Source organism: Antechinus flavipes, chromosome 1 (genome assembly GCF_016432865.1).
Source record: "Antechinus flavipes isolate AdamAnt ecotype Samford, QLD, Australia chromosome 1, AdamAnt_v2, whole genome shotgun sequence".
Taxonomy (NCBI): domain Eukaryota; kingdom Metazoa; phylum Chordata; class Mammalia; order Dasyuromorphia; family Dasyuridae; genus Antechinus; species Antechinus flavipes.
The window spans coordinates 726815095-726842935 of NC_067398.1; the positions used below are offsets into that span (position 1 = coordinate 726815095).

General features: G+C 39.4%; 1 protein-coding gene across 1 annotated transcript; it reads left to right on the plus strand.

Moving 5' to 3' along the window:
• The first annotated feature begins 147 nt into the window (after window positions 1–147).
• LOC127545916 (zinc finger protein 420-like) lies at window positions 148–27493 on the plus strand. The gene is made up of 7 exons (XM_051973428.1): window positions 148–310; window positions 1209–1260; window positions 6047–6173; window positions 7599–7694; window positions 10201–11001; window positions 11086–11565; window positions 20859–27493. Exons 2-7 carry the CDS (start codon window positions 1231–1233, stop codon window positions 22457–22459), a joined length of 3135 nt encoding a protein of 1044 aa, XP_051829388.1. The 5' UTR covers window positions 148–310; window positions 1209–1230; the 3' UTR covers window positions 22460–27493.
• The last annotated feature ends 348 nt before the right edge of the window (window positions 27494–27841 follow it).

The window sequence follows — 27841 nt, forward strand, 5'->3', positions numbered from 1 at the left end:
TGGAGAGGGAAGGGGGGAGGACTGGGAGGAGTTGGCAGCTGAAGAGACCATTCAGCAGGGAGCTGTAGCCTCCAGTACTGGTCCTGCTTGGGAGAAGACTCCACCCTCCTGGGGGATGGACAGGGCCGGGCTCTGAGGAGCAAGAGAACCCTCCAGAGGGGGTTGAGGAGAGCCGGAAGTCTTGGAGCTGCGATCTTTTTGTCTGCCCCTTGGTTGTTCTCCCTTCCCGGGTAGCTCCGGACTCTCCTTTTCCCGGGGAGCTCTGATCGCTTTGTCTTCTGGAAACCGCAACAGTGCGTGCAGCTCCCAGGTAAGTCGGTGCCGGCGTTCCCAACACATACTGGCTTCCGTGTGTTGTCCTGCCCTCTGGGTCTCCTCCTCCTCCTCCTCCTCCTCTGGCCTCGTGGAGAGTGTCCCCCAACTCTACCGGGAGCGCCCCCTTAAGCCTTGCTGCTGGAGCTCCCCACCACTTGCCACACCTCTTGGCTCCTCCTACCCAGATTTACCTCCCAGATTTAAGATTTAGCCCCTGGGATTCCGGGAGTTCTGATTTCAGGCTTCTGATCAGGACCCTGGCGTCCCTTCTTTCTATCCTCATCTCTTGCTTAGAAATTCAGTTTTTCCTTCATACTCAAACACTTTAGGGATCCTCGAGTCCCGCCTCCCTACTCCCAGAAGCCCACCTTAGACCCATTGAGCAAAGCTCTTTCCTGCTTCCCCTTAATTGAACACTGGCTCTTGGGCTGCTTCCCATCCAGTCTCCGGCTTGTGGCTTCCTGTCTACACTTTTCCTTTAGGGACGCCAGGCCCAAGCTCCACTGGAGCGAGCCTGCTGTCCTCCCCAGCTTTCTCATGCTCAACTGTCCCCTGAAACATTTTTGTCCCAATAGTGGCCTTGATCTGCCCGGACCTCTATTGGTCTGTCTTGCCTCCCAGACCCTGGCCCCTCTTCTCTGTCAACCCTTAGAACTCAATCCTAGCCTGGATTTTGTCTGGACTTTCCAAGTGACTCCAGGCTGTCTCATGCTCAGAAAAGCACAGAATTAAAAACTTTAGGTGTGACCTCTTTTATTCAGACCTTTGGTAGTTGCTACATAGGTGGAACCATAAAAGGTAGGATAGCAAGGACTCTAAGGTGAAGAAACACTAGGAGCCAGTTGGATGAACTTTACAAAATGGAGTCACCTTTGTTATTTTTCTATGAACAGAAGGAGCCTGGAGCCAGAGGGAATGGGCCCTCGGAGCCTCAGACCTCCTCAGGTGAGTGTGGTCCATCCAGACCTGACTAACATCAACAATCACAACCATTTCCCTTGACATGGAGGATGGTGTGTGAATCTGGCAATAACTTATGGGTTTTTCCTTTACAAAAATATTTATTATGTTAACACAGTAGGAACAACACTGCCCATCTCGTCTGTATTTTTGACTGATTCACTGAAATGCTAATTTTAATATCTTGTCATTTATCCTTGTTTTAGGTTTACCAATTTCTTTTTCTTTTCTTTTCTTTTCTTTTTTTTTTTTTGAATAGAGATTTAGTTAATGTCTTTCTAAATGCTTAATGTGTGATTATAAGTCTGTGTTTCCCCCCTGAGGTTTACTTTAGCTGAATCCTAGGAATTTGGGGATATTGTTTAAACATTGCCATTTTTTTTGTTTGTTTTGCAATGTTATCATTTCTGAGATCTGTTCTCTGAGCCAGTTATTATTGAATATGTGACTGATAATTCTCCATTTATGTTTATATCTTTTGTCAATGATCCCTGAATCAGTTTCAATTCTTATTTCCTTAGGGAATGAAAGGATGTATGAATTATTTCTGCCTATTTACCTTTGTCTACAGTATCTCTATATCCCAGTGGTTCATTTTTATAGAAGTTCCATATATGATAAAGAAATATGTGTATTTCTCTGTTGTCCCATTTAGAAGATGCCACAAGTTTTTTTTTTTTTTACCTCTGATTTCTTTAGACATCTATTCATCGCTTCTGCTTTCATTTCATTCTACATTTGTTCATCTCCCTTTTCTTTTTAATTCTCTTGTAGTTTCCCTTCCTGTCTTGCCCTTCAACTAGAGTTCTGTTCATCACTTTTTAAATTTCATCCATTTTTCTTTCCCTTTCCAAGGAGGATTTCTCCCCTTCTTCTCATTTTCCACCTCTCTTTCTATTTTACTTACATTTTCATTCTCTCAGTCAAAGCCCTTTCCTCCTTCCTCCTCCCTCCTCCCCCCCACCCCACCCCAGTACTCCTCTGGCCTTTCTCTTTCCCCTGAATACTTAAATACAGTCAGAAGCCCCCAAGGTATCTATTCTGAGCTCTGCCCTCTAGATGCTTTCTGCCACTGGCTCTAGGTCAACCCCACTGATTCCTCTTTCCCCCATGGTGCTTTCCTTTCAGAATACTGTGTATCACAGCAGGTGTCAGGGAGAACATGGCTCCATAGTTGGCAACATTGCTTCCTGATATTTACCCTCTCTTGTTCCTTTACCTTTCTTCCATATTCTCCTAGAAATCTCAATCCTGCCTTTTCAGTGACTAAACCCCTAAGCCTCAAAGTGAAGTCCCTTATCTTTTCTAAGAATATCACCAGTGAAACCTCTTCAGGCCTCTTTCCTTTGTGTACCTTTTCAATCTCTTTTGCTTCCTCCCCAGTTGGTCTTCTCTTTCTAAGTCCATGGAACTCATCTCTTCATTCCCATTTTTCTGTCCTGTTCTCTATCCTTTCACATTATTGATCACTCTCTCCTCTAAGATTGTCTTCTCTAAATTTTTAGGAAATTACTCTCTCCTAGCTTTCCTCCTACTATCTGACACCTTCTTCTGTCTCCTTTATTGGATGTTAGACTCCCTTTTACTATGGAATATTTACTTTTTGTTCCTTATTTTTCATCTCTCATCTGCAGAATAGGTCAACCTGGATTGCATCCTCAGCTTCACTGATCTCTGGAACCCATTCTTCTATCCCTTCCCCTTATCTCCTTGGTTTGCATTTGTCTTCCATTGTTCCAAACTCAGTCAGTTCCATTGTATGAGAAGGTCTATCTCCTGTCTTGTAGGACCTTTTCCTTCTGAATTGAATTTTTTTTAAAATAACTTTTTATTGACAGTACACATACATGGGTAATTTTTTACAACATTATCTCTTGCACTCACTTCTGTTCTGACTTTTCTCTTCCCTCCTTCCACCCCCTTCCCTAGATGGCAGGCAGTCTTATACATGTTAAATATGTTATAGTATATTCTAGGTACAATATATGTGTGCAGAACCATACAATTTGCTTGTTGCACAAGAAGAGTTGGATTCAGAAGGTAAAAATAACCTGGGGGAAAAAATAAAACAAAAATGCAAACAGTTTACACTCATTTCCCAGTGTTCTTTCCCTGGATGTAGCTGATTCTGTCCATCATTGATCAATTGGAACTGAGTTAGATCTTCTCTTTGTCGAAGATACCCACTTCCATCAGAATACATCCTCATAAAGTATTGTTGAAATATAATCTTCTGGTTCTATTTATTTCACTCAGCATCAGTTAATGTAACTCTCTCCAAGCCTCTCTGTATTCATCCTGCTGGTCATTTCTTACAGAATAGTAATATTCCATAACATTCATAAATCACAATTTACCCAGCCATTCTCCAATTGATGGGCATCTATTCATTTTCCAGTCTGAATTGAATTGTTAAAGGTGACCACTGTCAGCCTTGCAGTTTGTAGCCTGTTTTTTTTTTTTTTTTCCTGTTTGTTTGTTTCTGGGTTTGGTGTTTCTGTGGGTGATCTGTGGATTTTTTCCTCTTGGAATTTCATTTTCTCTATCCAGAATTTCCTTCATGATTGGGTCAATTTTTTTTTTACCTTGTCTTTCTGGGGAACCTGTTGAATGAAGTGTGAAAGCTGTTATGTTCCCCCCTGTATGATGCAACTTTTCACCAATATGATTCAGAAAACTGGAGGATAGCTAAGACCCCCCAAAATGAAGTAATCAAGAAATTGAAGAAATGTATAAACTTTGATGTGAGAAGCTTTCAACTGAAGAGAGGGAAGATGGAATGAAGTGAACTGTGAAAGCTGTCCCACAAGATGGAGACAGTGAATGAGGGTCAACTGTGGGCCCAGGGCTTGGTTTCTTTCTCCAGAGATCATGTGGTTTACAGGGAGTGGGACCTTTGCTTTGTGAAACTAAGCTGGGGCCACCTTAGCATTAAGTCTCCCATATAAGGTAATTCAGTAATCCTAAAGATGTGGTTGGGTTGAAACTTTTCCTCATTTATGACTTAGAATGGGAGATCATTTGTCCTGGCTAATCAAGGCAAATATCTAGCCAATAGGGAGTGTTAGTCCAGGCCCCTGCATAATTCTTGTCTGTTACCTGGGCCCTGCTTCTCTTTACCTAACTGTTTGTGGAGAGGGAGATGCCCTTTCTCTCGAGATCATAATAAAATGCCTTTCTGCTTTTGCCTTGAGAAATCTCCTTGATTTATATGATTTATTAGGTTTTGTCCACACACTGTCATCCTTAGGGTCTAAGTCCATGGGCAGGCTCTTTCTCTTCAGTACACTTTCTTTAAGCCAGGGACAGATTTTCTTTGAATGTTAATTTTAATTTATTTCACTTTCCCCAGGCCATCCTTCACTTTTATGTATTTTCCTTCTCTGCCTACTTCTATTTTATTTTCTTTGGAAGGAGGTTCTCCATTCAACTTAATGTGGCAATTCACAAAAGAAGCCACAGGTCCCAGAAGGATGAAAAGGGGAAAGGGTGGAAAGGAGGCCCTCAATTCAAAGACAGAGTGGAGAGCTCAGCCAGAAAAGTCCCAAAGTAGAGCCAGTGAGAAATGAGGAGATAGCTGAGCTTTCTACTTTAAAGCTGGTTGGGAGTACATTAGAATTAGCCCCACCTCATGTTGGTAAAGGGGGGCTGTGGGATGCTTGTGAAGGAAAGAAATTTGTAATAGCTTCTGTTGGGAGGGGGGAGGTAAGGAATCAGAGGTCAGTTATCCATCTGATTGGGATAGGGTGAGATCTCTCAGGAGATTGAGCAAAGCCCACCTCAAAGCTAACACAGGCTCAAGTTTCACCTCCCATAAATTGAGTGACTCACTGGAAAAACCCTCTACTCTCCATTGCCAAATCAGGTATTGTCTAGTAAGGGGAAATCTGAATTAATTGGCTATCTTTTGGCTTCTGGAGGGTTCTCTTAGGCCTGAAGCCCAGTCAGTGGGATTAAAGATCAGCAAGGTGGGTAGGGAATTTTTGTGCTGGGGCTCTATAACACCTACTGTCAAACTTTTTATCTCAAATGGGGAAATAATCTTCTCGATGACATATAATAAACTTTTGTTTTGCTCCTAGAGATGGCTCTGGGTTGAGTTAGGGTGCTCTCCTTCTTATATCAGACAAGACCTACTTGTGGGAGATCCTCTGGTGGCTATCCTTCTTTGGGTCAGTCAGCAGGGGCACGCTGCCTTTTGGTGTCTTATTCTTTACTTCCTCCCTCCCACCCCCCCAACCCTGTGTCACCTGTTATCTCCCCTAACTTCCATTGCTTTGCAACTCCACTTCTCCTTACAGATAACTCATCCTTTCAGGATTAGCCTGCCAGCAGAGAGTGGGCCCCAACCTCATGGGGGGCTCCCTTTCTACTGGGTAATTGTGAGTCCCACTGAGGACCTTGTCTTTTATAAGCTCTCCCACTCTATTTTATATTTTCCATTATCATATCCCTTCTCTTGGTCTGTAACCTATTCCCCTCAATAAATTCTCCTTTTCCCAGAGAGAATGGCCATGGTGAATTTTTCACGTAGCTGAACCCCATTTTTGGTGCCTGCCATCCCTTGGTGACAAACCCCACACCATCAGTCATAACACTATAAAATGCTTTTGGAAAAATTCAGTCAGAATCGTACTGACCTCTGGCTCCAGGAGCTGACTCTGATACTCTGAAATGGTCTGACCATTAAGCAGATCCCTTCTCTGCTTTGTTTCCTACTGTAAATTAAGGATTAGGGTTCCCCTACATTTCATAACTTTTGCTGCTTTAGGAGTGGATGACATTCAGGGATGTGGCTGTGGACTTTACCCAAGAGGAGTGGGGCCTCTTGGATCCTCCTCAGAAGGAACTGTACAAGGGGGTGATGCTGGAGAATGCCCGGAACCTGCTGTCCCTGGGTAAGGACATTTCCCCTACTAACTCTGAATCTGCAATCGAAGGGCATATCATCATTTACTAGGGTGTAGTGTTTCAGGGGGCAGTACCAGTTAGAAAGGAGAAAGTGCTGGTCGGCTGTGTCCAAGCAGCAGGGTCCTCCTGTATGTCTTTACTTTGGATGATAAGAGCACATCTCGGAGATTATTTTGGCTGACTCTAACAGGACCCAAATTCATCTGCCAAATCTCTGAACATGGCTCAGACAGCTTTTCCTTACACACCATTGCTCTTTGGATCTAGCAATTGAAATATTCTTCTTTTTAATGGACATCAGTTTTTAGCCCCTAGTACCTAATTGTCCCCAGTACAGAAAGTTTGTCCTTAATCTTCCTTCTTATTGCCCTCACATTCTAGCACAAGTAGTGGGAAAGAAATGGGAGGGAAGCAGCATTTCCTTTGCCAGGTACTGTGCCATATGCTTTCTGCACAACACTGTGGCAACAATGTTGTATAAGATCAACTTCCAGCAAGTAAGTTGTTATTCTAAGTAACCAAGTTAATGAAAAAGGACAAATGAGCAAAGATGCAATTTGCATCCAGAGGAAGAACTGATGGCTAGGAATACATAGAGCATAATTTGACATGTATGTGTATCTGCATAGTTGCATAGGTATACCATATATATTTCTGTACAGTGGCAGACATCTCTTGGGTGGGGGCAGGAAAATAATTTTGTTGTCTATTTGAAAGGAACAGCAAGTTTTAAACTATAAATTTGTCATTTTGTGTTCAATCATCTTTTTTATTTTACTAAATTGTGGAAATGCTTATTTGGAAAATTAAAGATAAAACAGAATATTATGTCTATTTAATATATTCATTTTGCAAGTTAGATGATGTTGTTATCCCTATTTGAGAGTTGAGTAAACTGAGGCAAACAGTTTAATACATTGAGCAAGGGATATATAGCTATTAACATTCAAAGATTAGTTTAAACAGTAGTACTCATGCCTCTATGCCCATGTCTCCCTCTACCACCATACCAGCTCCACCTAAATTTCTAGATAATGGAAACTCTGGAATGAGTCTGTCCTTCTCTGAAGAAGGGGTTCCAGAACTAAGGTCCCTCTTGATCTGGCCAAGGCCACTCAGGCCCAAGAACCTTTTTCACCCAGGTATGGGGTTAGATGTTTCGGTCATAATGGAACCCAACAGGATAGGAAGTGGTGGAAGAGCATTTGCCTCTTTCTCAGAACACATTGTATAATGAGGCAAATCCTATCATGAGTTACTAGCAGTACAAGCACTAGTTGATGACCATAGACTCATGTTTGAACAGAAGGGATAATCTTAAAATGGAGCAGCTCTGAATCCTCACCCTATTCCCTTAAGAGATCTAAATTTCAAGCTTCTCTCGTTCATCCCTAACTGCTTTTCATGCCCAGGGCTTCCAGTTCCCAGAGAAGATGTGATCTATTATTTTGAGCAAAGGGAAGTACCCTGGATGATACACCCAAAAGGCCTGAGGAGCTGCTCTCCAGGTGAGTGGGGAAAAAGCAGTTGTGGTTACAAGAGGCCTTCAGGAGTTACCATGAAATAAAAACTTGGTTTGGGGGAGAAAACCCAGTCTTGGAATTCTTTTTTAGATATATTTTTTGGCAGTGGCTTCCTGGACTGGTCACTGAATCGCAGTTTCCCATCTATATAATGAGTGCTTGCACTCCATGGCCTTTTGGGTCCCAACTCCCAGTGATCGAGTCATTGCTTGGAATCTGGGGCAATGAGATTCTCCTAAAAGTGCCAAAAGGGCTCATGTTATCTGAGGTGAGCCATTTCTTAGGACTTACAGTCAGCAAATATTATGGGTTTGCTCCATGGAGGGCCCTGGGCTAAGCATCAGGAACAGAAAGAGATGCAAGGGACATCTGCTGTCATGGAGGTCACAGACTATGGGGCAGACAATCTACCAGCAACTCTATAGAAACCCATTGTGGACCAGGAAAAATGTTTAAATTCAGTGCCTTACTAAATTACTGATTAGTGAGCTTAATAGTGGTTTAAGAAAAGCATGTCTGATTCTTTTATTTTCCACATGTGTGACCATTTTCATCATATCAGTTTCAGAATTGGAATAGAGCTGGTGGTACAGTCGGAAATTGTTGATTAGTTCTTGAATCAGTAAGACCTGAGTTTTCTTCCCGTCTCAGAAACTTGTTAGTCAAGTTACAGGATGTCTCTTTTTCTCAGTTTAATTCTAAAATGAGCCTAATACTAGCACCTAAAAGGTGCTTATGAGTATAACATGAGACCATATTTATCCTCTACATGACACATAGAAAGTGCCGTATAAATGCTCACTGTTTTATTTTATTTTGACTATTCCCTCCCCAGTTGTGCTTTCCTTTTTTGTAACAATGTTTAATAATGCAAAGCATCCTTTAAAAGGATAGAATTTTTTCAGATACTACTTTGTTTTTTCTACCACTGGAGAACGGGAATTTCACTTTGGAAAACTCTAGCCACTCAAAATTATTTGCTAATTATTATTAAAAAGATTTAAATTTCTATTGGTTCATGACAAGTACAGAATTAATAATGTGCAAATTGCATTCAAAGGTCACTTGCAAATATTCCTTTTAGTGTGTATGTATGTGTAACAATGTTTAATAATGCAAAGCAATCTTTAAAAGGATAGAATTTCTTCAGATATTACTTTGTTTTTACAGTTACAGTTACCAGTTGTTTTATAACTGGTAAAGTGGCTACATTATCACTGACCAACCCATGTTACCAACCAATGCCTTTGAGAAACTGCCAGATAGAAGAAGAGTAACATAAACAGAGGATACACCCAAATTAGAAAATGACCTTAGCATTTCAGTGAGTGGCATTTCAAGATCCATTTTTGTAGAAAGGTTGTAGACTTCCATGATGATTTCATGATGGCGTCTATTGTGCATTGCTAGGGACCATGGTTTTCAAGTAGCCTGCTATCACTGCTGCAAGAATGGAAAGCCAGATAACTTCTAGATTTGGTGGTTATCAGTTTGATGAGATAACCCAAGGTAACCCAAGAATGAGAGAACAGCTCTGGTATAGTCAGAGACTGCCACTGGGGGTCTTTTTATACCTGTGTCCATTTGTACAAGATTGGCCAACCTTCCTGGAATTTTGGAAGCAATTTAATGTCAAGTTGAGAAACTGAAAGAAGGTGTTGTACTTAGAAGCTCTCAGAGTTTGATGTAATTACTGCATGATCCCCTAAAGCAGCTTATACCTGATTATGATGATATGAAATCACTGCAGAAAGATAGTTGTTAAGATAGAAAGATGCACATATATGTCCCAGAGGACAATTGACCACTTAAGGTGGCACTGATTAATTTTGAGATTAAATCCCTTTGATAGATTTTTTAAAAATTTTGTTTGTTAAAATAATAAGTAGGGGAATATGATCATAATTGTTTTTTTTAAATAAGTAGTAATTACATCAAAAAAAAAGTAATACACAAAAACAAAATCACTTTTGCTTTAGATGAAATATCAACATATAAAAAACATTAGTATTAGTATTCTGAATGTGACCTCAGATAATGTAATAGAAAAAAAATAAAATTGATAGTTATCACTAGTAAATGATGGAAAAATTGATAGTGGAGTTAACTTGTCAAGTACTATAGGCAGAAAATGCCCATTCATAGGGAGTAAATTTCTGTCAGCTTCTGGGATTTGGGTCAAGTTACTCAACTGTTCTGAGCTGATGGTCAGAGCTTGCACCAAGGGAGAAGGAAGGCACTTTGTGTATTGTCACAGGTTTAATGTGAGAATCCAATATATTTATGCATGAAGGTCATTAGAAATTAAATCATCCTTGGCATTTGACCTAATGGGATTTTTCTCTTTAATTGGGGATTTAGAAAATAACTGGGTTTCTGTACTGCTGATAGAGGGAAGCGGATATAAATGTGTGTATCTGCATGAACACAGGCCTGTATGTGTGCGTAGTGTCTGTATTTGTTTTATTCTTTGTTGTCTTTTTTTTTCCAGAAAGACAATTCAGACTAGAAATAAAGGAACATGCTACAGAAGAAAGCTTTTTTGTGGTAGAAAGTCTCAAGCCAAGATTCATCAGTGATGGTTCTGCTAATTTCACTTTGAAAGATATCTATGATAAATATAAAAAAATCCATATTGGAGAGAAATCTAATGAATGTAACCAGTGTGGAAAAGCTTTTGCAGAAAGGGGAGCTCTTATTACACATCAGAGAATCCACACTAGAGGGAAAGCTTATAAGTGTAGCCAATGTAGAAAGGCTTTTGCAAAAAGGGAATCTCTTGCTGTACATCAGAGAATCCACACTGGAGAGAAACCTTATGAATGTAACCAGTGTGGAAAGGCTTTTAGAAGAAGGGAAGTTCTTATTGTACATCAGAGAATCCATACTGGGGAGAAGCCTTATAAATGTAATCAGTGTGGGAAGGCTTTTAGACAAAAGGGAGCTCTTACTGTGCATCAGAGACTCCACACTGGGGAGAAGCCTTATGAATGTAATCAATGTGGAAAGGCTTTCATAAGAAGGGAGTCTCTTGCTCTGCATCAAAGTATTCACACTAGAGAGAAACCTTATAAATGTAACCAATGTGGAAAGACTTTCAAATATAAGCAGAGTCTTCCTCTACATCAGAGGATCCACACTGGAGAGAAACCTTATAAATGTAACCAATGTGGAAAGGGTTTTATACAAAAGGCAGCTCTTATTAGACATCAGAGAATCCACACTGGAGAGAAACCTTATAAATGTAACCAATGTGGAGATACTTTTATAAGAAGGGGAACGCTTATTGAACATCAGAGAATTCACACTGGAGAGAAAACTTATGGATGTAACCAATGTGGAAAGACTTTTACAATAAAGGGAGCTCTTACTGTACATCAGAGAATCCATACTGGAGAGAAACCTTATGGATGTAATCAGTGTGGAAAGAGTTTTATACAAAAGGGAGCTCTTATTGTACATCAGAGAATCCACACTGGAGAGAAACCTTATAGATGTAACCAATGTGGAAAGGCTTTTACAACAAGGGGAGCGCTTACTCGACATCAGAAAATCCATACTGGCGAGAAACCTTATAAATGTAACCAGTGTGGAAAGACTTTTGTAAGAAGGGGAGCACTTACTATACATCAGAGAATCCACACTAGAGAGAAACCTTATGAATGTAACCAGTGTGGAAAGGCTTTTATAAGATGGCGAGCATTTACTCGACATCAGAGAATCCATACTGGAGACAAATCTAATGAATGTAACCAGTGTGGAAAGACTTTTATTCATAAAGGAGCTCTTACTGTACATCAGAGGATCCACACTGAAGAGAAACCTTACAAATGTAACCAATGTGGAAAGGCTTTTAGTCATAAAGGAGCTCTTACTATACATCAGAGAATCCACATTAGGGAGAAGCCTTATAAGTGTAACCAATGTGAAAAAACTTTTATTCAGAAGGGTTATCTTTCTATGCATCAGAGAATCTACACTGGAGAAAAACCTTATGGATGTAACCAATGTGGAAAGACTTTTGTCCCACTTATTCCTGGGTCCTCAGGTTCAGATTAGGGCTAATAATTCAGGTGACATCACTAAGCTTTCTAGGTGTGATTGGCATTTGGAAACTCAGCATGATATGGGAAATTCTCAAGCTAGAGCTTTGTTGAATGAGGGAACTTGCACATCATTCCTAAATATATAACTATGCGACTCGTGAAATAGGTTTCTTGCCATATTCAGGCAGAAAATGTGTTTTATTAAGATTCCTTTAGGAATGAAAGGTTTCAACTCCAAAGTTTCAGCTTACATCCATCAAATTGGCAGAGATGACCCTAAAAGCTAGAAATAAGTGTTGGGAGTTACAGAATTAGAGGCACAGTAATATAATGTATTTAGTTATGAATTGATCCATCTGATTAAGATTTATTGAAAGTTGATCAAATGTTCAGACTTTGTGACACAGAGACACTTCTGCAAGGCTTGAAGGAATGAGGGAAGCAAAGGTTCTAGCTACACTAAAATAATTATTGTGGTGGCTTTTGTTATTGTTTGTAAGGATCTGGAGAGGAATCTCACATATAATGAAAAAGTCAAGAGGGCTTTGGTGCCTGAGGCTTCTGGATGTGACCTCTGCAGCTAATAGGGACTGCCTTGTGAGTGGGAAGCTCTGGCCACATTGAGGATGCATCATCAACAAGAGATGGCTTCTTCTCTTATTGGCTGTGTGTGCGACCTCATAAACCCAATATAAGTAGTGGGGACCTGGAAGTAGGTAAAGACAGTAGGAGTTCAGTTGGAGTGTGGGAGAGTGCAGGAGTGGTGCAATAGTAGTACAGGATGTGATCACATAGAACAAGGCTCACAAGCCACTGTGTCCGGGTGCTCTGTTGGACAAGAGAACCACTACTCGGTGGAGGCAGTGGCTAGATGTAATGTTCTCTTTTTCCTTGGTTTTCTTGGGGGTCTCTGGGAGGAGCCTTTGTTTCATTCGGTAATCACCACAAGTGCAGCCAGATGTTAAAGTCCAAATCCTTTATTATCTCTTTCAAAGCCTTGTCTCCTTCACTTGGGGCTCAATTAGTTTTCTTAGAGCCCTATCTCTCTCCTTGGTTCTGAGACCTTGAGCTCCTGCCTCCTTCTCTGCCCTCTGAATCTCTCTGAATGAGTTTTAGCTGAGGCTCCTAGATTATATGCTCTATATTGAGTATACACCAATCATTAGGTTAATAGGAAACCATTATTTGTTGTAAGATTAAATCTGTCATACTGAACCATGCTAAAGTAGATAACTATTGCCTCTATCAATTTCACTGACTTAGCACCTTGTAAGAATCCTTTGTTTCAAGTTCAGAGTTATGGCCCATAACATCTCTAGCTTTCTTTTGTTTTTAGAACATAGGTAGTCATGACCTCCCTGACTTCTCAAAGAGGTGAGAACTCCAAAAAAAGGAGGTGATCACACCTTCCCTGATTGTTCAAAAAAGGGGTGAAAATACCATAAAACTAGGTGATCACACCCTCCCTGACATCTCAGGAAGGGAGATGAAAACATCAAAGGAAATGGGAAATCAAATCAGATTAGCAGGTTTCTGAAGGTCATTTGACACAGGTATACATAAATCCATCAATATGGGAGGTATTACCTATAATTACATAAATTATATAAGCATATAGTAACACAGGCTAGTAGTGATATAACAACATGAGTCAACATGAGGAATTATACATGAGTCCATAAGTCCTAGAAATAGTCCAAAAGAAATCTTTTGTCCATTCATGTGTGTAGGGAATCCAATGATTCCTGCAAGTTTTGAAGTTCTGCAACAGTCTCATCAACAATTTTTTATCTCAGGAAATCCAATGATTCCTGCTAGTTTTGAAGTTCATTATCAGCCATGCTCTTTCAGTGTCAGATGTTTCTTAGGTCTTCTTTGTTTTGAGGTTTTTCTCTTTTTCTGTCTCTCTGAACCAGGTGCTGTTGGCACCCATCTGATTCCTTTTCCATCTATAGAAATACAAGCAAACCCTTTCTGTTATGGGCCAGAACTCTGAACTTGAAACAAAGGATTCTTACAAGGTGCTAAGTCAGTAGAATTGATTGAGACAATGGTTGTTTAGCATGGTGCTTAAAAGTTCTTTAGTTCAGTATATGTATTTAGTACTTAATATAGTTCCACAAGATTCACACCTTTGATATAAGCTGGGACAAACTCAGCCAGAATCAGAACTAGGGAAGACAGAGACCATGGTGGTGGTGGTTCTCCTGCCTCCCCCACAGAAACCAAGATAGATTCAGAAGGACCTCAAGAAAGCTGGCCCAGGCCCCAGGCAAGGAATTAATAAAGGATTTGGACTTGGCTGAATATCTGGCTACACTAGTGTGATGATTACTGAACTGAAATAAAGGCTGCTCCCAGAGACCCCAAGAAAACCAACAAAAAAAGAACATTACACGTTTCTCCCAGGCAGTTAATCTATCTAGTCCCTTCTTTTTTACCACTTTCTAAATCTCTCCTCATTACCTGGCAATTACATTGGAGCTGCTTGCACTGGACACTAATCTTCTGTTGGTTTAAAAAGCCTATATTCTCCCCAATTGTAATCCCTTTCTCCCATCTGATTGCTTTTTGGGTGATCAGAGTCCTGAACTTCTAAAAACTCTCTGGGTGTAAACTCAGCTGCCATCATGCCCCACCTGTCTTTTGTATGATATCTTGTAGCTGGGCCCTTCATCTCATTTCCCTGGGTCAACCTACAGTCTGAGGTCCAGTGGAAGCCTCAGTTGCATTTTGTACATAGGGTTTTGGGTCTTATTCTCTCATCCTATCCTCTCACTCTATCTCTTTGCCTACATTGGGCTCTTAGATGTCCATTTTTTTCACATTGAAAGCATCTGCGCATCTCTCTAGAAGTCCCTTGCCATGGGGGACCCTGTCTTTCCATGTTCATCATAGTATGGGTATAATAAGCATTTGTGCCCACTGTGGCACAGCATCTTATGATTTCCTCTAAAGGAGCATCTTTGTGTAGTCCCCGTATAATTCTTCTTCAAACCTCATTAGCATTTTCCTTAGCCAATTATCTGATCATGATTCTTGTAACTGCATTTTCTCCAATGGTTCTTGTGACAGCTGTCTGCAGATGTCCCACAAAATCAGCAAAGAGTTCATTGGGACCTTGCTCTATTTTCATGAAGGCTTCCCCTCAATCTTTTCCTGGGAGGGTGCCCCAAGTTTTTATGGCAGCAGCAGCAATTTGCTCATATGCTATCATAGGGTAATTAATCTGTGCTAAATTGTCTGCATACTGATCTTTATCTTCCAGTTGGTCAAAGATGATTTGTATATTAACTCCAGTTTACCTATTTTGTTGGGCTTAAATCCTGCATAATTCACTATACTCTGAAAGACACAATAAGTTTTGTCCAGGTTTTAAACATGTCCTTGCTATGGATTTCCAATCACTAGGGGTTAAGATTTCATAAGCCAAATTCTTTAGTAACATCTTAACATAAGATGATGTACTCCCATAAAGATTGCAACTCTTTTTCAAATCCTTAATTTTTTCCAGATCAAAAGGAGTGTATCTTCTCCTTTGTTGACCTGAAGAGTCAAGCTCTTCTTCAATCACAGGATATGCATTTATTAAATTAAATAAATTATTTGTTAAATGGGGAATGCCCTAATGGCTTCTGCTGTGAAGCACCATACTCAGAATTGTACTTAACCCTTTTCTTGTCTACTTCATTATCCTTTTCACCTAGTTTGTCTGGATCCTCTTTCTTCTGCTCTTTTTTTTTTTTCCTTATTCTGTGACTTATATAATTTCCTAAAGCCAATTGTATTAAGTTATATGTATAAAGTGTTTCTATGGAAATTGAGTCAGGTCCATTATCATTGTATATTCACATGGTTGCTCTCCTACTAATTTCCACTCATCTGGAATTTAATTCTTTTTCCTTAGAGAACCAAGTTGATGTGTACTGTACTATTGCTAAAAGTTCAATGATCTGCTCTCACTTTACAATCAAACCTTGGTTTTTCAAAAGTCTGACAATGCTATCTAAACATTTTCCTTTCAGTGGAGAAATATCCTTTCTAAACATTTGTCCCATTTTAGCTAAAATATTACTTTAGCCCTTAACAAAGTTTCCCTGTCTATTTTTGTACTCATCCTAATTTCTGGGTTGCAGAAACTTTTCCACTGAACTCAGGATCCTGTCAGCCCTACCCCATCTTGGGCGCCAAAATGTAATTTTCTCTTTTTCTTTGGTTTCTTTGGGGGTCTCTGGGAGGAGCCTTTGTTTCAGTTCAGCAATCACTATAAGTGCGGCCAGGCGTTAAAGTCCAGATCCTTTATTATCTCTTTCAAAATCTTGTCTCCTTCACTTGGGGCTTGGCTAGATTTATTTAGAGGCCTATCTCTTTCCTTGGTTCTGAGAGTTTGAGCTCCTGCCTCCTTCTCTGCCCTCTGAATCTCTCCGAATGAGTTCTAGCTGAGGCTCCTAACTTATATGCTCTACACTGAGTACACTAATCATTATGTCACTAGGAAACCATTACTTGTTGTAAGATTAAATCTATCATACTGAACCATGCTAAAGTAGATAACTATTGCCTCTATCAATTCCACTGAGTTAGTACCTTGTAAGAATCCTTTGTTTCAAATCCTGGCCCATAACAACCAGAGATTTCTGAAGGCCATGGATTAGGTAAGCAGTTAGAAAGACTGCTCAAAGAGGCAGTGGCCAGGAATTTCTGAAGGTCTGGGATTAGGCAAGACTGACAGTCAGTAATCTTTGAGGGAGAGGTTACAGTTGTTGTTTTACTTTGTGTGTTTTTTTTGGGTAGCAAAACATAATGTAGGTACAAAAAAGAAACAAAATAGGTGTTGTTTCATTGGAGAATGTCTAAACAAATTGTGGTGATGAACATATTTGAATGATGTGACATGAAAAACTGGATAGGAAGAATTCAAAGAAACCTGGGAATATGGAAATTAATGGAAATGGATTGAAGGGAGCAAAACCCAACATCAGTGACTCCCTCAAATACCAGTGATCTCTTCAATTTGAAATTTCTTGCAACCATGGATATTCATGACTGTGTCCGTCCTCTGTATTTCTTGCCTTTGTTTCACATAAATTCACAAAAGATCCATCCACTATGATAAGAGTCCTTCCTTACTTTCTTCTACCATCTGAAGGGTACTTGTTCTTCTATCAGTGCTCTTCCTTGACATGTGTCCACCACTTCTTCCCTTGTTCTACAATTCTTTCATGTGAAGTATGAGCAATGCCAATTATCCCAACAAAGGACACCAAGAAATTTCAGAAAATGCTTTGATCAGCACATGACTCCCTTGACAATTGGAGAGTCCAACTGGACTACAAATTAGGTTGTAAAACTTTTAATTTTATGAACTCTTTATGCTAACAGTGGAAAAAACACATTTCTGAGACCCTACAATTTGTTGTTCTTAATAGGTTTATACATTAGGCAGAAATGGGGGCCTTCACTGGTTGTCTGGATCTATCTTTTGCCCCTGGGCTGACTGAAGGACTGAGTGAGGCTGGTGACTTTGCAAGGTTCTGACTCATTAAATCCACTTCACCTGCACAGCAAGACATGAGCTGCTGATGGCATCAGGGTGCTTTGAGAACAAAGATAGATTTCAGAAAAACCTGGTAAGGCTTATAAGAACTGATGCTGAAACCACAAGAACATTGTGCACAGTAAAAGCTCTGTTGGGGAGATGATTCAGCTTTGATAGAGCTTGCTATTCCAAGGAATACAGTGATCTGAGACAATTCCAAAAGATCCATATTGCAAAATTCTGTCCATATCCAGAGGAAGAATTATAGAGTCGGAATATAGCACAAACATACTATTTTCATTTTGATTTTTTTTTTTCATTTTTTCCTTCCCCAATCATTTTCCCTTTTGTTCTGATTCCTCTTTCACAATGTGACTTCTGTGGAAATATGCTTAACATTGTTGTCCTATATTAGATTGCTTGTTTTCTTGGGAAGGGACAGGGAATAGGAAGAGGATGAAAAATTTGGAACACAAATCTTACAAAAATGAGTGTTGAAAACTATGTACATGTAATTGTACAATTTGAAAAAAATAATAATACGTGTGGGGAGGGTAAGGAGTATTACCAGTAATTTATATATATATATATATATCCCCAACTGGCAACAGTGACTTAGCATGTCCAAAGCAAAACCTATTACCTCTCCTCAAAATCATAGCCACCCCCTTCCCAAATTTCCTCTCCTGAGGATGCCAGCACTCTGTCTGTCTGTCTCTGTCTCTGTCTCTATCTCTGTCTGTCTTTCTCTTTCATCACATGGCTCAGTTACTCCAAAGCCATTATCCTCACTTATAATTTGAGACAAATATTAAGGAATTGCTTCTGGGTCCCACAGCTAATACACAGCCACCATGAAGTAAAAGCTTGGTTTGGGGGAGGAAGAACAGCCTTGGAATATTTTTAGATATGTTTTGGCAGTGGCTTCCTGGACTAGTCACAGAATCTCAGTTTCCCATCTATAAAATGAATGGCTTGCACTCAATGGCCTTGTGTATCCCAATTCCCAGTGATCATCTGTGATCCTATAAGAGTCATTGCTTGGAATCTGGGAAAAATTCTCCAGAAAGAGCCAAAAGGATTCAGGATGTCCGAGGTGAGCCATTTCTTAGGAATTCCAGTCAGCAAACATTATGGGTCTGCTCCATGCTGGGCCCTGAGTTAAGCACCAGGAACAGAAAGAGATGCAAGGGACATCTGTTCTCATGGAGGTCACAGACTGTGGGGCAGACAATCTACCAGCAACTCTGTAGAAACCCACTGTGGACCAGGAAAATTGTTTAAATTTAGTGCCTTAGGAGGTCACTAATTAGTGAGGATAATAGTAGTTTAAGGACAGCAGCACTGGGGAGAAAACAGTCCACATGAAATAAAAGTGAACAAGTGTACAACACCTACTTTGTGTCATGCACTAGATAAATATGGTCTCATATTATCTTAATGAGAACCCTAGAATTTAGGTGTTAATATTAGGCTCATTTTAATGATAAACTGAGGAAACCAGAGGTCCTGTAACTAGACTAGCAAGCTTCTGAGATGTGAAGAAAACTCAGTTCTTATTGATTCCAGCCCTATGCACAGTTTTTCCACTGTCCCCCCAGCTCTATTCTGATTCTGAAACTGATATGATGAAAATGGTCACACATGTGGAAAATAGAAGAATCAGACAAGGTTTCATGGAGAGATGGAATTTCACTTTGTAAAACTCTAACCAGTCAAAATCATTTGCTGATTATTATTAAAAAGATTTAAAGGTCTATTTGGCTTATGACGAGTACATTAACAATGTACACAAATGCATTCAAAGGTCACTTGCAAATACTGCTTTTTTTTTTTTTTTGTAATAATGTTTAATAATGCAAAGCAACCTTTAAAAGGAGAGAATTTCTTCAGATACTACTTTGTTTTTTCTACCAGTGGTAAAGTGCCTACATTATCACTGAACAATCTTTGTTGCCAGCCAATGCCTTTGAGAAACTGCCAGACAGAAGAAGAATAACATAAACAGAGGATACACTCAAATTAGCAAATGACCTTAGCATCTCAGTGAGTGGCATTTCAACGTCCATTTTTGTAGAAAGGTTGTAGACTTCCATGATGATTTCACGATGGCTTCTACTGTGCATTGCTAGGGATCATGATTTTTAGGTAGCCTGCCCTCATTGCTGCAAGAATGGAAAGCCAGACAACATTTAGATCTGCTGGTTACTGGTTTGAAGAGATGTGATTACTAGGTAATCCAGGAATTGGAGAACAGCTCTGGTGCAGTCAGAGCCTACCATTGGAGGTCTTTTTATGCCTGTGGCCATTTGTACATGACTGGCCAACCTTTTTGGAATTTTGGAAGCAAGTTTGTCCTAAGTTGAGAAACTGAAAGAAGATCTTGCACTTAGAAGCCCTCAGAGTTTCATGTAATCACTACTTGATCTCATAAAGCTGTGTATTTCTGATCATGGTAGTTTGAAATCACTGCAGAAAGACAGTTGTTAAGGTACTTAGATGCACATACATGTCCCAGAGGACAATTTACCACTTAAAGTGGTACTGATTAATTTTGGGGTTAAATCCCTTTGGTGGATTTTTTTAAAAATTGTGTTTGTTAAAAGGATAAGTAGGGGAATATGATGATACTTGTTTTTTTTTTAAAAAAATAGTGATTACATTAAAAAAAAGTAATGGATAAGAACAAAATCACTTTTGCCTTAGATAAAATATGAAAAATAAACGTGAAAAACATTAGTGTTAGTATTCTGAATGTGACTTCAGATAATGTAATAGAAAAAAAAATAAAATTGATAGTTATCATCAGACAGTGATGGAAAAATTGACAGTGGAGTTAACTTATCAAGTACTACAGGCAGAGAAAGCCCATTCATGGGGTAAATTTCTGTCTCAGCTGCTGGGATTTGGGTCAAGTTACTCAACTGTTCTCAGCTAATGGCCTGAGCTGGCACCAAGGGAAAAGGAAGGCACTTTCTATATTGTCCCAGGTTTACTTTGAGGACCCAGTGTATTTGTGCATGAAGGTCACTAGAAATTAAATCATCCTTGGAATTTGAGCTACTGGGATATTTTTAAGTCATTGATTCTGCCCAGTTAGGATTTTGCTCTTTAACTGGTGAAATAGGAAATAACTGAGTTTCTCTTCTGCTGATGAGGGAAGAAGATATAAATATGTGTCTTGTATGAGTGCATGCCTACATGTGTGTTTGTGTGTGTGTGTGTGTGTGTGTGTGCCGATGAGGGAAAGGGATATAAATATGTGTCTTGTGTGAGTGTGTGCCTGCGTGTATGTATGTGTGTGTGTGTGTGTGTGTGTGTGTGTAGTGTCTGTATTTGTTTTATTCTTTGTTGTTTTTTTTTTTTTCCCAGAAAGAGAATTCAGAATAGAAATTAAGGAATGTGCTACAAAGGAAAGCTTTTCTGTGGTAGAAACTCTCAAGTCAAGATTCATCAATGATGCTTCTGTTAATTTCACATGGAATGATATCCGTGATAAATATAAGAAAATCCATATTGGAGATAAATCTTATGAATGTAATCAGTGTGGAAAAGCTTTTGCAGAAAGGGATTCTCTTGCTGTACATCAGAAAATCCACACTGGAGAGAAACCTTATAAATGTAACCAATGTGGGAAAACCTTCAAATGTAAGCATAGTCTTCCTCTACATCAGAGGATCCACAGTGGAGAGAAACCCTATGGATGTAACCAGTGTGGAAAGGCTTTTAGGCAAAAAGGAGCTCTTATTGAACATCAGAGAATCCACACTGGAGAGAAACCTTATGAATGTAACCAGTGTGGAAAGACTTTTAGAGAAAAGAGAGGTCTTATAAGACATCAGAGAATCCACATTAGGGAAAAGCCTTATGAATGTAACCAATGTGAAAAGGCTTTTAGAGAAAGGAGAGCTCTTACTGGGCATCAGAGAATCCACACTGGAGAGAGACCATATGAATGTAACCAGTGTGGAAAAACTTTTATAAGAAGGGAATCTCTAACTGAACATCAGAGAATCCATACTTTAGAGAAACTTTATGAATGCAACCAATCTGGAAAGACTTTTATAAGAAGGGAATCTCTTACTGAACATCAGAGAATCCATACTGGAGAGAAGCCTTATGAATGTAACCAATGTGGAAAGGCTTTTAGAGGAAGAAGAGGTCTTACTCTACATCAGAAGACGCACACTGGAGAAGATGCACCTTATAAATGTAACCAATGTGGAAAAACTTTCAAATATAAGCTGGGTCTTACTCTACATCAGAGGAAGCACACTGGAGAGAAACCTTATAAATGTAACCATTGTGGAAAGGCTTTCGCAAGAAGGCAAGTGCTTACTGAACATCAGAGAATCCACACTGGAGAGAAACATTATAAATATAACCAGTGGGGAAAGGCTTTGAGAAAATGGCTTGCTGTTAATGGACATCAGAGTACCCACACTGGAGAGAAACGTTATGAATGTAACCAGTGTGGAAAGACTTTTAGTCATAAAAGAACTCTTAATGTACATCAGAGAATCCACACTGGGGAGAAGCCTTATAAGTGTAACCAATGTGAAAAAAGTTTTATTCATAAGGGTTATCTATCTGTGCATCAGAGAATCCACACTGGAGAGAAACCTTATGAATGTAACCAGTGTAGAAAGGCTTTTAATCATAAAGGTGCTCTTAATGTACATCAGAGAATCCACACTGGGGAGAAACCTTATAAATGTAACCAGTGTGGAAAGACTTTTAATTATAAAGGATCTCTTAATGTACATCAGAGAATCCATACTGGGGAGAAACCTTATAAATGCAACCAATGTGAAAAAAGTTTTATTCAGAAGGGTTATCTTTCTGTGCATCAGAGAATCCACACTGAAGAGAAACCTTATGGATGTAAGCAGTGTGGAAAGGCTTTTAATCATAAAGTAGCTCTTAATGTGCATCAGAGAATCCACACTGGGGAGAAACCTTATGAATGTAATCAGTGTGGAAAGGCTTTTACTCATAAAGGAGCTCTCACTGTACATCAGAGAATCCACACTGGGGAGAAGCCTTATGGATGTACCCAGTGTGGAAAGGCTTTTACAAGAAGGGAATCTCTTGCTCTACATCAGAGAATTCACACTAAGGAGAAATCTTATGAATGTACCCAACATGGCATAGATTTTGTATGAACATCATGTACAAATGGCCACAGGCCTGAAAAGACCCTTAGTGCCTGTCTCTATTTCTAGCAATTGGAATATTCTTCTTTTTAATAGCCATCAATTTGTTGCCTCTAGCACCTAGTTGTCCCCATTACAGGAAATTTGTCTATGATCTTCCTTCTTATTGCCCTCAAACTCTTTCACAAGTGGTGAAAGGGTAAGGGGAGGGAATGAGCATTTCCTTTGCCAGGTGCTGTGCCATGTGCTTTCTTTATAGCCCTATATTCTTTAAAAACAACTTCCAGCAAGTACGTTGTTATTCTAAGTAACCAAATTAATGAAAAAGCACAAATGAGCAAAGTTGCTATTTGAATCCAGAGGAAGAACTGATGACTAGAAATATGTAGAGCATAATTTGACATATATGTGTATCTGCATGGTTGTATAGGTATACCATATATATTTCAGTGTAATGGTAGACATCTCTAGGGTGAGGGCAGGAAAGTGAACACGTTTAATTTTGTTGTCTATTTGAAAATAACAGCAAGTTTTAAAGTGCACATTTACCATTTTTTGTGCCTTAATAAATTACTAATTAGTGAGATTAATAGTGGTTTAAGGCATGCACAATTGGGGAGAAAATAGTCAAAATTAAATAAAACTGAGCATTTGTATGACACCTACTCTGTTTCATGCACTAAATATATATGGTCTCATCTTCATGAGAACTCTAGGACTTAGGTGGTAGTATTAGGCTCATTTTAGAGATAAACTGAGGAAAACAGAGGTCTTGTAACTTGACTAGTAAGCTTCTGAAATGGGAAGAAAACTTGGGTCTTACTGATTCAAGGGCTGATCAACAATTTTCCCACTGTACCACCAGCTCTATTGTGATTCTGAAACTGATATGCTGAACATGGTCATACATGTGGAAAGAATTAGATAAGCTGTTATGGAGAGCTGGAATTTCACTTTGTAAAACTCTAACCGGTCAAAATTATTGCTAATTATTATTAAAAAATATTTAAATTTCTATTGACTCATGACAGGTTTAGCATTAGTCATGTCCACAATTGCATTCAAAGGTCACTTGCACATATTGCTTTTTTTTTTTTTATAATACTGTTTAATAATGCAAAGCCAACCTTTAAAAGGAGAGAATTTCTTCATATACTACTTTGTTTTTTCTACCAATGGCAAAGTGGCTACATTATCACTGAACAATCTATGTAGCCAATCAATGCCTTTGAGAAACTGCCAGACAGAAGAAGAGTAACATAAACAGAGCATATGCTCAAATTAGAAAATGACCTTAGCATCTCAGTGAGTGGCATTTCAAGTCCATTTTTGTAGAAGGGTTTTTGTGATCATGGGAACCAATGTTAAGCCTGAGGCTCACAGGTAGTTGTTGGAGAGCAGGGTTACCTGAACAGAGCCTCTGGCCTGTGACTGAGCTGCTAAATTGCTAGATCGACTCTCCTCCCATTAGCAGATACCATGTACACACAAAGCCCATGAGCTGCTTCTCTGAATGGTGACTGGGGATTGCCTATTGTCCATGAACTGATCACACTTGCAAAAATGTATATCAACAAGGCTGTGAGGCATAATAAACTGGAGCTCTTTTCACATCCTCTGAGTCTCCCATTCCATCCACCTCATCTCTGAGATCAAAGGGCTCATATGTCATGAGCTCTTAAAAGACATCCAAAACAACTGGTTCCCGGGAACAGAGATAGGAACCAGTAATGGTGCCAGAAGGAGAGCCCGCTGCACTGCGCTGTTTCTGGACGAAATAGAGGGTGGCAGAGGCCATTAAGTAACCTAATAGGGAGAAAATAGGCATTGTCCTGCCTTCAGACAGGGAAGCATATGTCAGGACTATCTATAAATACATAAAAGAGCAGGGGTGCACAGTTCAATTAGGAGACATTAGGAAATTCTTGGACATTGCTTACAAAGTTTCTCCATGTTACCCGAGGAAAACTGTTACTAATTGTGAGAGACAGATTTTTTTTTAATAACTTTTTATTGACAGAACCCATGCCAGGGTAATTTTTTACAACATTATCCCTTGCACTCACTTCTGTTCCGATTTTTCCCCTACTTCCCTCCACCCCTTCCCTCAAATGGCAATTCTCTACATGTTAAATATGTCATAGTATATCCTAGATACAGAAGGTAGAAATAACTTGGGAAGAAAAACAAAAATGCAAACAGTTTACATTCATTTCCCAGTGTTCTTCCTTTGAGTGTAGCTGCTTCTGTCCATCATTGATCAATTGAAAGTGAATTATATCTCTTTGTCAGAGAAATCCATTTCCATCAGAATACATCCGCATACAGTATTGTTATTGAAGTATATAATGATCTCCTGTTTCTACTCATTGCACTTAGCATCAGTTCATGTAAGTCTCTCCAAGCCTCTCTATATTCATCCTGCTGGTCATTTCTTACAGAACTATAATATTCCATAACATTCATATACCACAATTTACCCAGCCATTCTCCAATTGATGGGCATCCATTCAATTTCCAGTTTCTAGCCATTACAAACAGGGCTGCCACAAACATTTTGGCACATACAGGTCCCTTTCCCTTCTTTAGTATCTCTTTGGAATATAAGCCCAGTAGTAGCACTGCTGGATCAAAGGATATGCACAGTTTGATAACTTTTTGGGCATAATTCCAGATTGCTCTCCAGAATGATTGGATTCGTTCACAACTCCACCAACAATGCATCTGTGTCCCAGTTTTCCCACATCCTCTCCAACACTCATCATTATTTTTTCTTGTCATCTTAGCCAATCTGACAGGTGTATAGTGGTATCTCAGAGTTGTCTTAATTTGCATTTCTCTGATCAATAGTGATTTGGAACACTCTTTCACATGATTGGAAATAGTTTCAATTTCATCATCTGAAAATTGTCTGTTCATATCCTTTGACCATTTATCAATTGGAGAATGGCTTGATTTCTTATAAATTAGAGTCAATTCTCAATATATTTTGGAAATGAGGCCTTTGAGATAAATTATTTTTGGTGAACAGCCCACCACTTACGATAAGCAATGCCCAGGAGAAATACAAAAAAGCCATTTTACCTTATATAATCTCATTAAACAAAGTCTGAAATCAGAACTAGAAAAGGAGGTCAGGAAATTTATAGTTAGAATACAGACTGGTCCATCTCTTAGTAGCAGATGTCTCTGTCCTGAGCCTGAGGAGAATGACTGTGAATGGCCTTCCCCCCTCCACCACCTTCAGCCCTGCCTTATTTTTGTGCTTTTTTGCAGCTTTTCAAAGGCTCTCCTAATGTAAAAGATGAAATAAAAATTGAGGAAAAGCAGGATCAGAAATATAAAACAAAGACCACAGTGACACTTAGTGGACAAAATGCAAAAGGTAATCAGTTATATTCTTTATCTTCACTTCAGAAAGTTTTGCAGCTGGCTAGAGATCAAGGAAAAGACAGAGAGGGGTGAGAAGAATTATATCCTGTTATAGAGGATGACTCTTTTAACTGAGACATGAACCATTTCTGTTTAAAGTTCTAACCCAGCTTAAGGATTCAGTTCATAAATATGGGCCCATAGCACCTTTTGTTAAGTTACAACTTAAAACAATGGGGCAATTCTGTGTCCCCATGTTGGGAAGGCCCTCATCTGGGCAGTGCTGACCCCAGGCCAGGCAGTGTTCTGGATGACAGAATTCCTGTTCTCAATGCTCTTTTACTTGTGATGTATAATCTTGTATAAAAACAGTGTATCTTTACTACTTCTTTAGCTCTCCTACCACCAGCTTTCTCTTTCTTATTTCGTGATGGGACAGCTCATCCTCCAGAGGTTTTAATAAACAACTTTCTGCTTTCTATTTTGAGTGATCTCTGAGAAGTCATTTTGGGTAAGGGTCTTCTATATCCCTCAGAGCTATGAAAGCTTCAGTCCATATCCCTAAATTCTTTTGTCTAAAGTCAAAGTTTGAATTACTAACACTAAATTGTATTTCAGGAGTGTGAATCAATAAATCTGATGTTACTTCTTCTCCTGGATCACATACTTTCTATCTATACTAGTGATTGAGACAGTAGCAGTTTCCCAAATCATTCTATAAATAAACACTGTTTTATAAATACTCATAGTGTAATGCTGAATAAACTGAGGCAAGATAGAGATTAAAGAGTTTTAATATTTTATTTATTGGAGAGTTTAATTGATTGACTGGACAAGACTCTTGTCTCAGAGTATCCAAGGGTGAATGTGAGAATCCCAGGGTTTTTTTTTTTTTAATAGGACTCTAGAAACAAAGGAAGAAAAGAGTGGGAAGTTTCAGGGCCATAAATTTGCTTCTAGCAAGATGGGGGGTAAACTAGGAAGCCAGAGTCAGGATGTCTGAATAAACAGAAGCAAAGATGTCAATGAGGTATCCGAAATACTCTTATCTTTTGGAATATTTAGAGGGGGCAGTGCCATAAATTCTTGATGACAGAAGGAGTTAGGAGCCAGGAAGTTTGAACTCCCCCTTATCTTGAGTCTCACATTAACAATTTATAACCTTAGAGCAAGAGGCCCTCAGTCTTAATTAACCAGAGCGGGATTTTGCAAGTAAGGGGATTGAGGCAGAACAATTAAGGAAACTGAGGCAGAACAATTTAGGGAAACTGAAGTAGAACCAATTAGAGAGACCGAGTCAGGACAATTAAAACGAACTGTGGCACAATATTCCACACTCTCTCTCTTCTGAATATTCAAATAATTGAATCACCTTCCTCTAAATACCTAGATAATTTTGACCAATCCCAAATAAAACTAGAACAATGCAAGGACTTATGGCAAGGACAAGTCTCTCCCTGATAACCCCAGAGTTTACATCAGTACAAAGGCTCCCTTTTTGCAAGCATGTCAGGTCCTCTGCAGTTAGGGCACCATCTCAGCCAGAGAATCCAGTTTGAGATGGACAATTTACTGTGAGTTAGGGCTGTGGTCATTTGTGCACCTAACTCAGCCTTTTTTTATAGAGCAGCAGGTCTCAAGGGCTCAAGGCCCTTTCAGAGGGGCAACTCTCTGCAGGGGAGAAAGGTGAGACTTGGAGTAGCTTCACCTGCCCCAACCAGAGGAACAGACAGGGCTGCAGAAAGGATCAGATTTCTGAGCAGATTATCCACAGTTAGACCATCAAAGAAGGCAAACGCTGAATTTTTAGAAGCCTAATATCAAACTACAAGGTCCTTTGAGAATGCCGAAATACTAATTAATGAACTGGGGTTACAGGGCTGGAAAAACAGATCAGAGAGACTACCAGTCCCAAGATAGGTGTCTGATTTCTGGTTGTTTCTAAAAAATAATCCCCAAAACTGAATCTGTCAGGGCAATTCCAACAAAATAAGGGGTTCCAAAGCTAAAGCATAATAA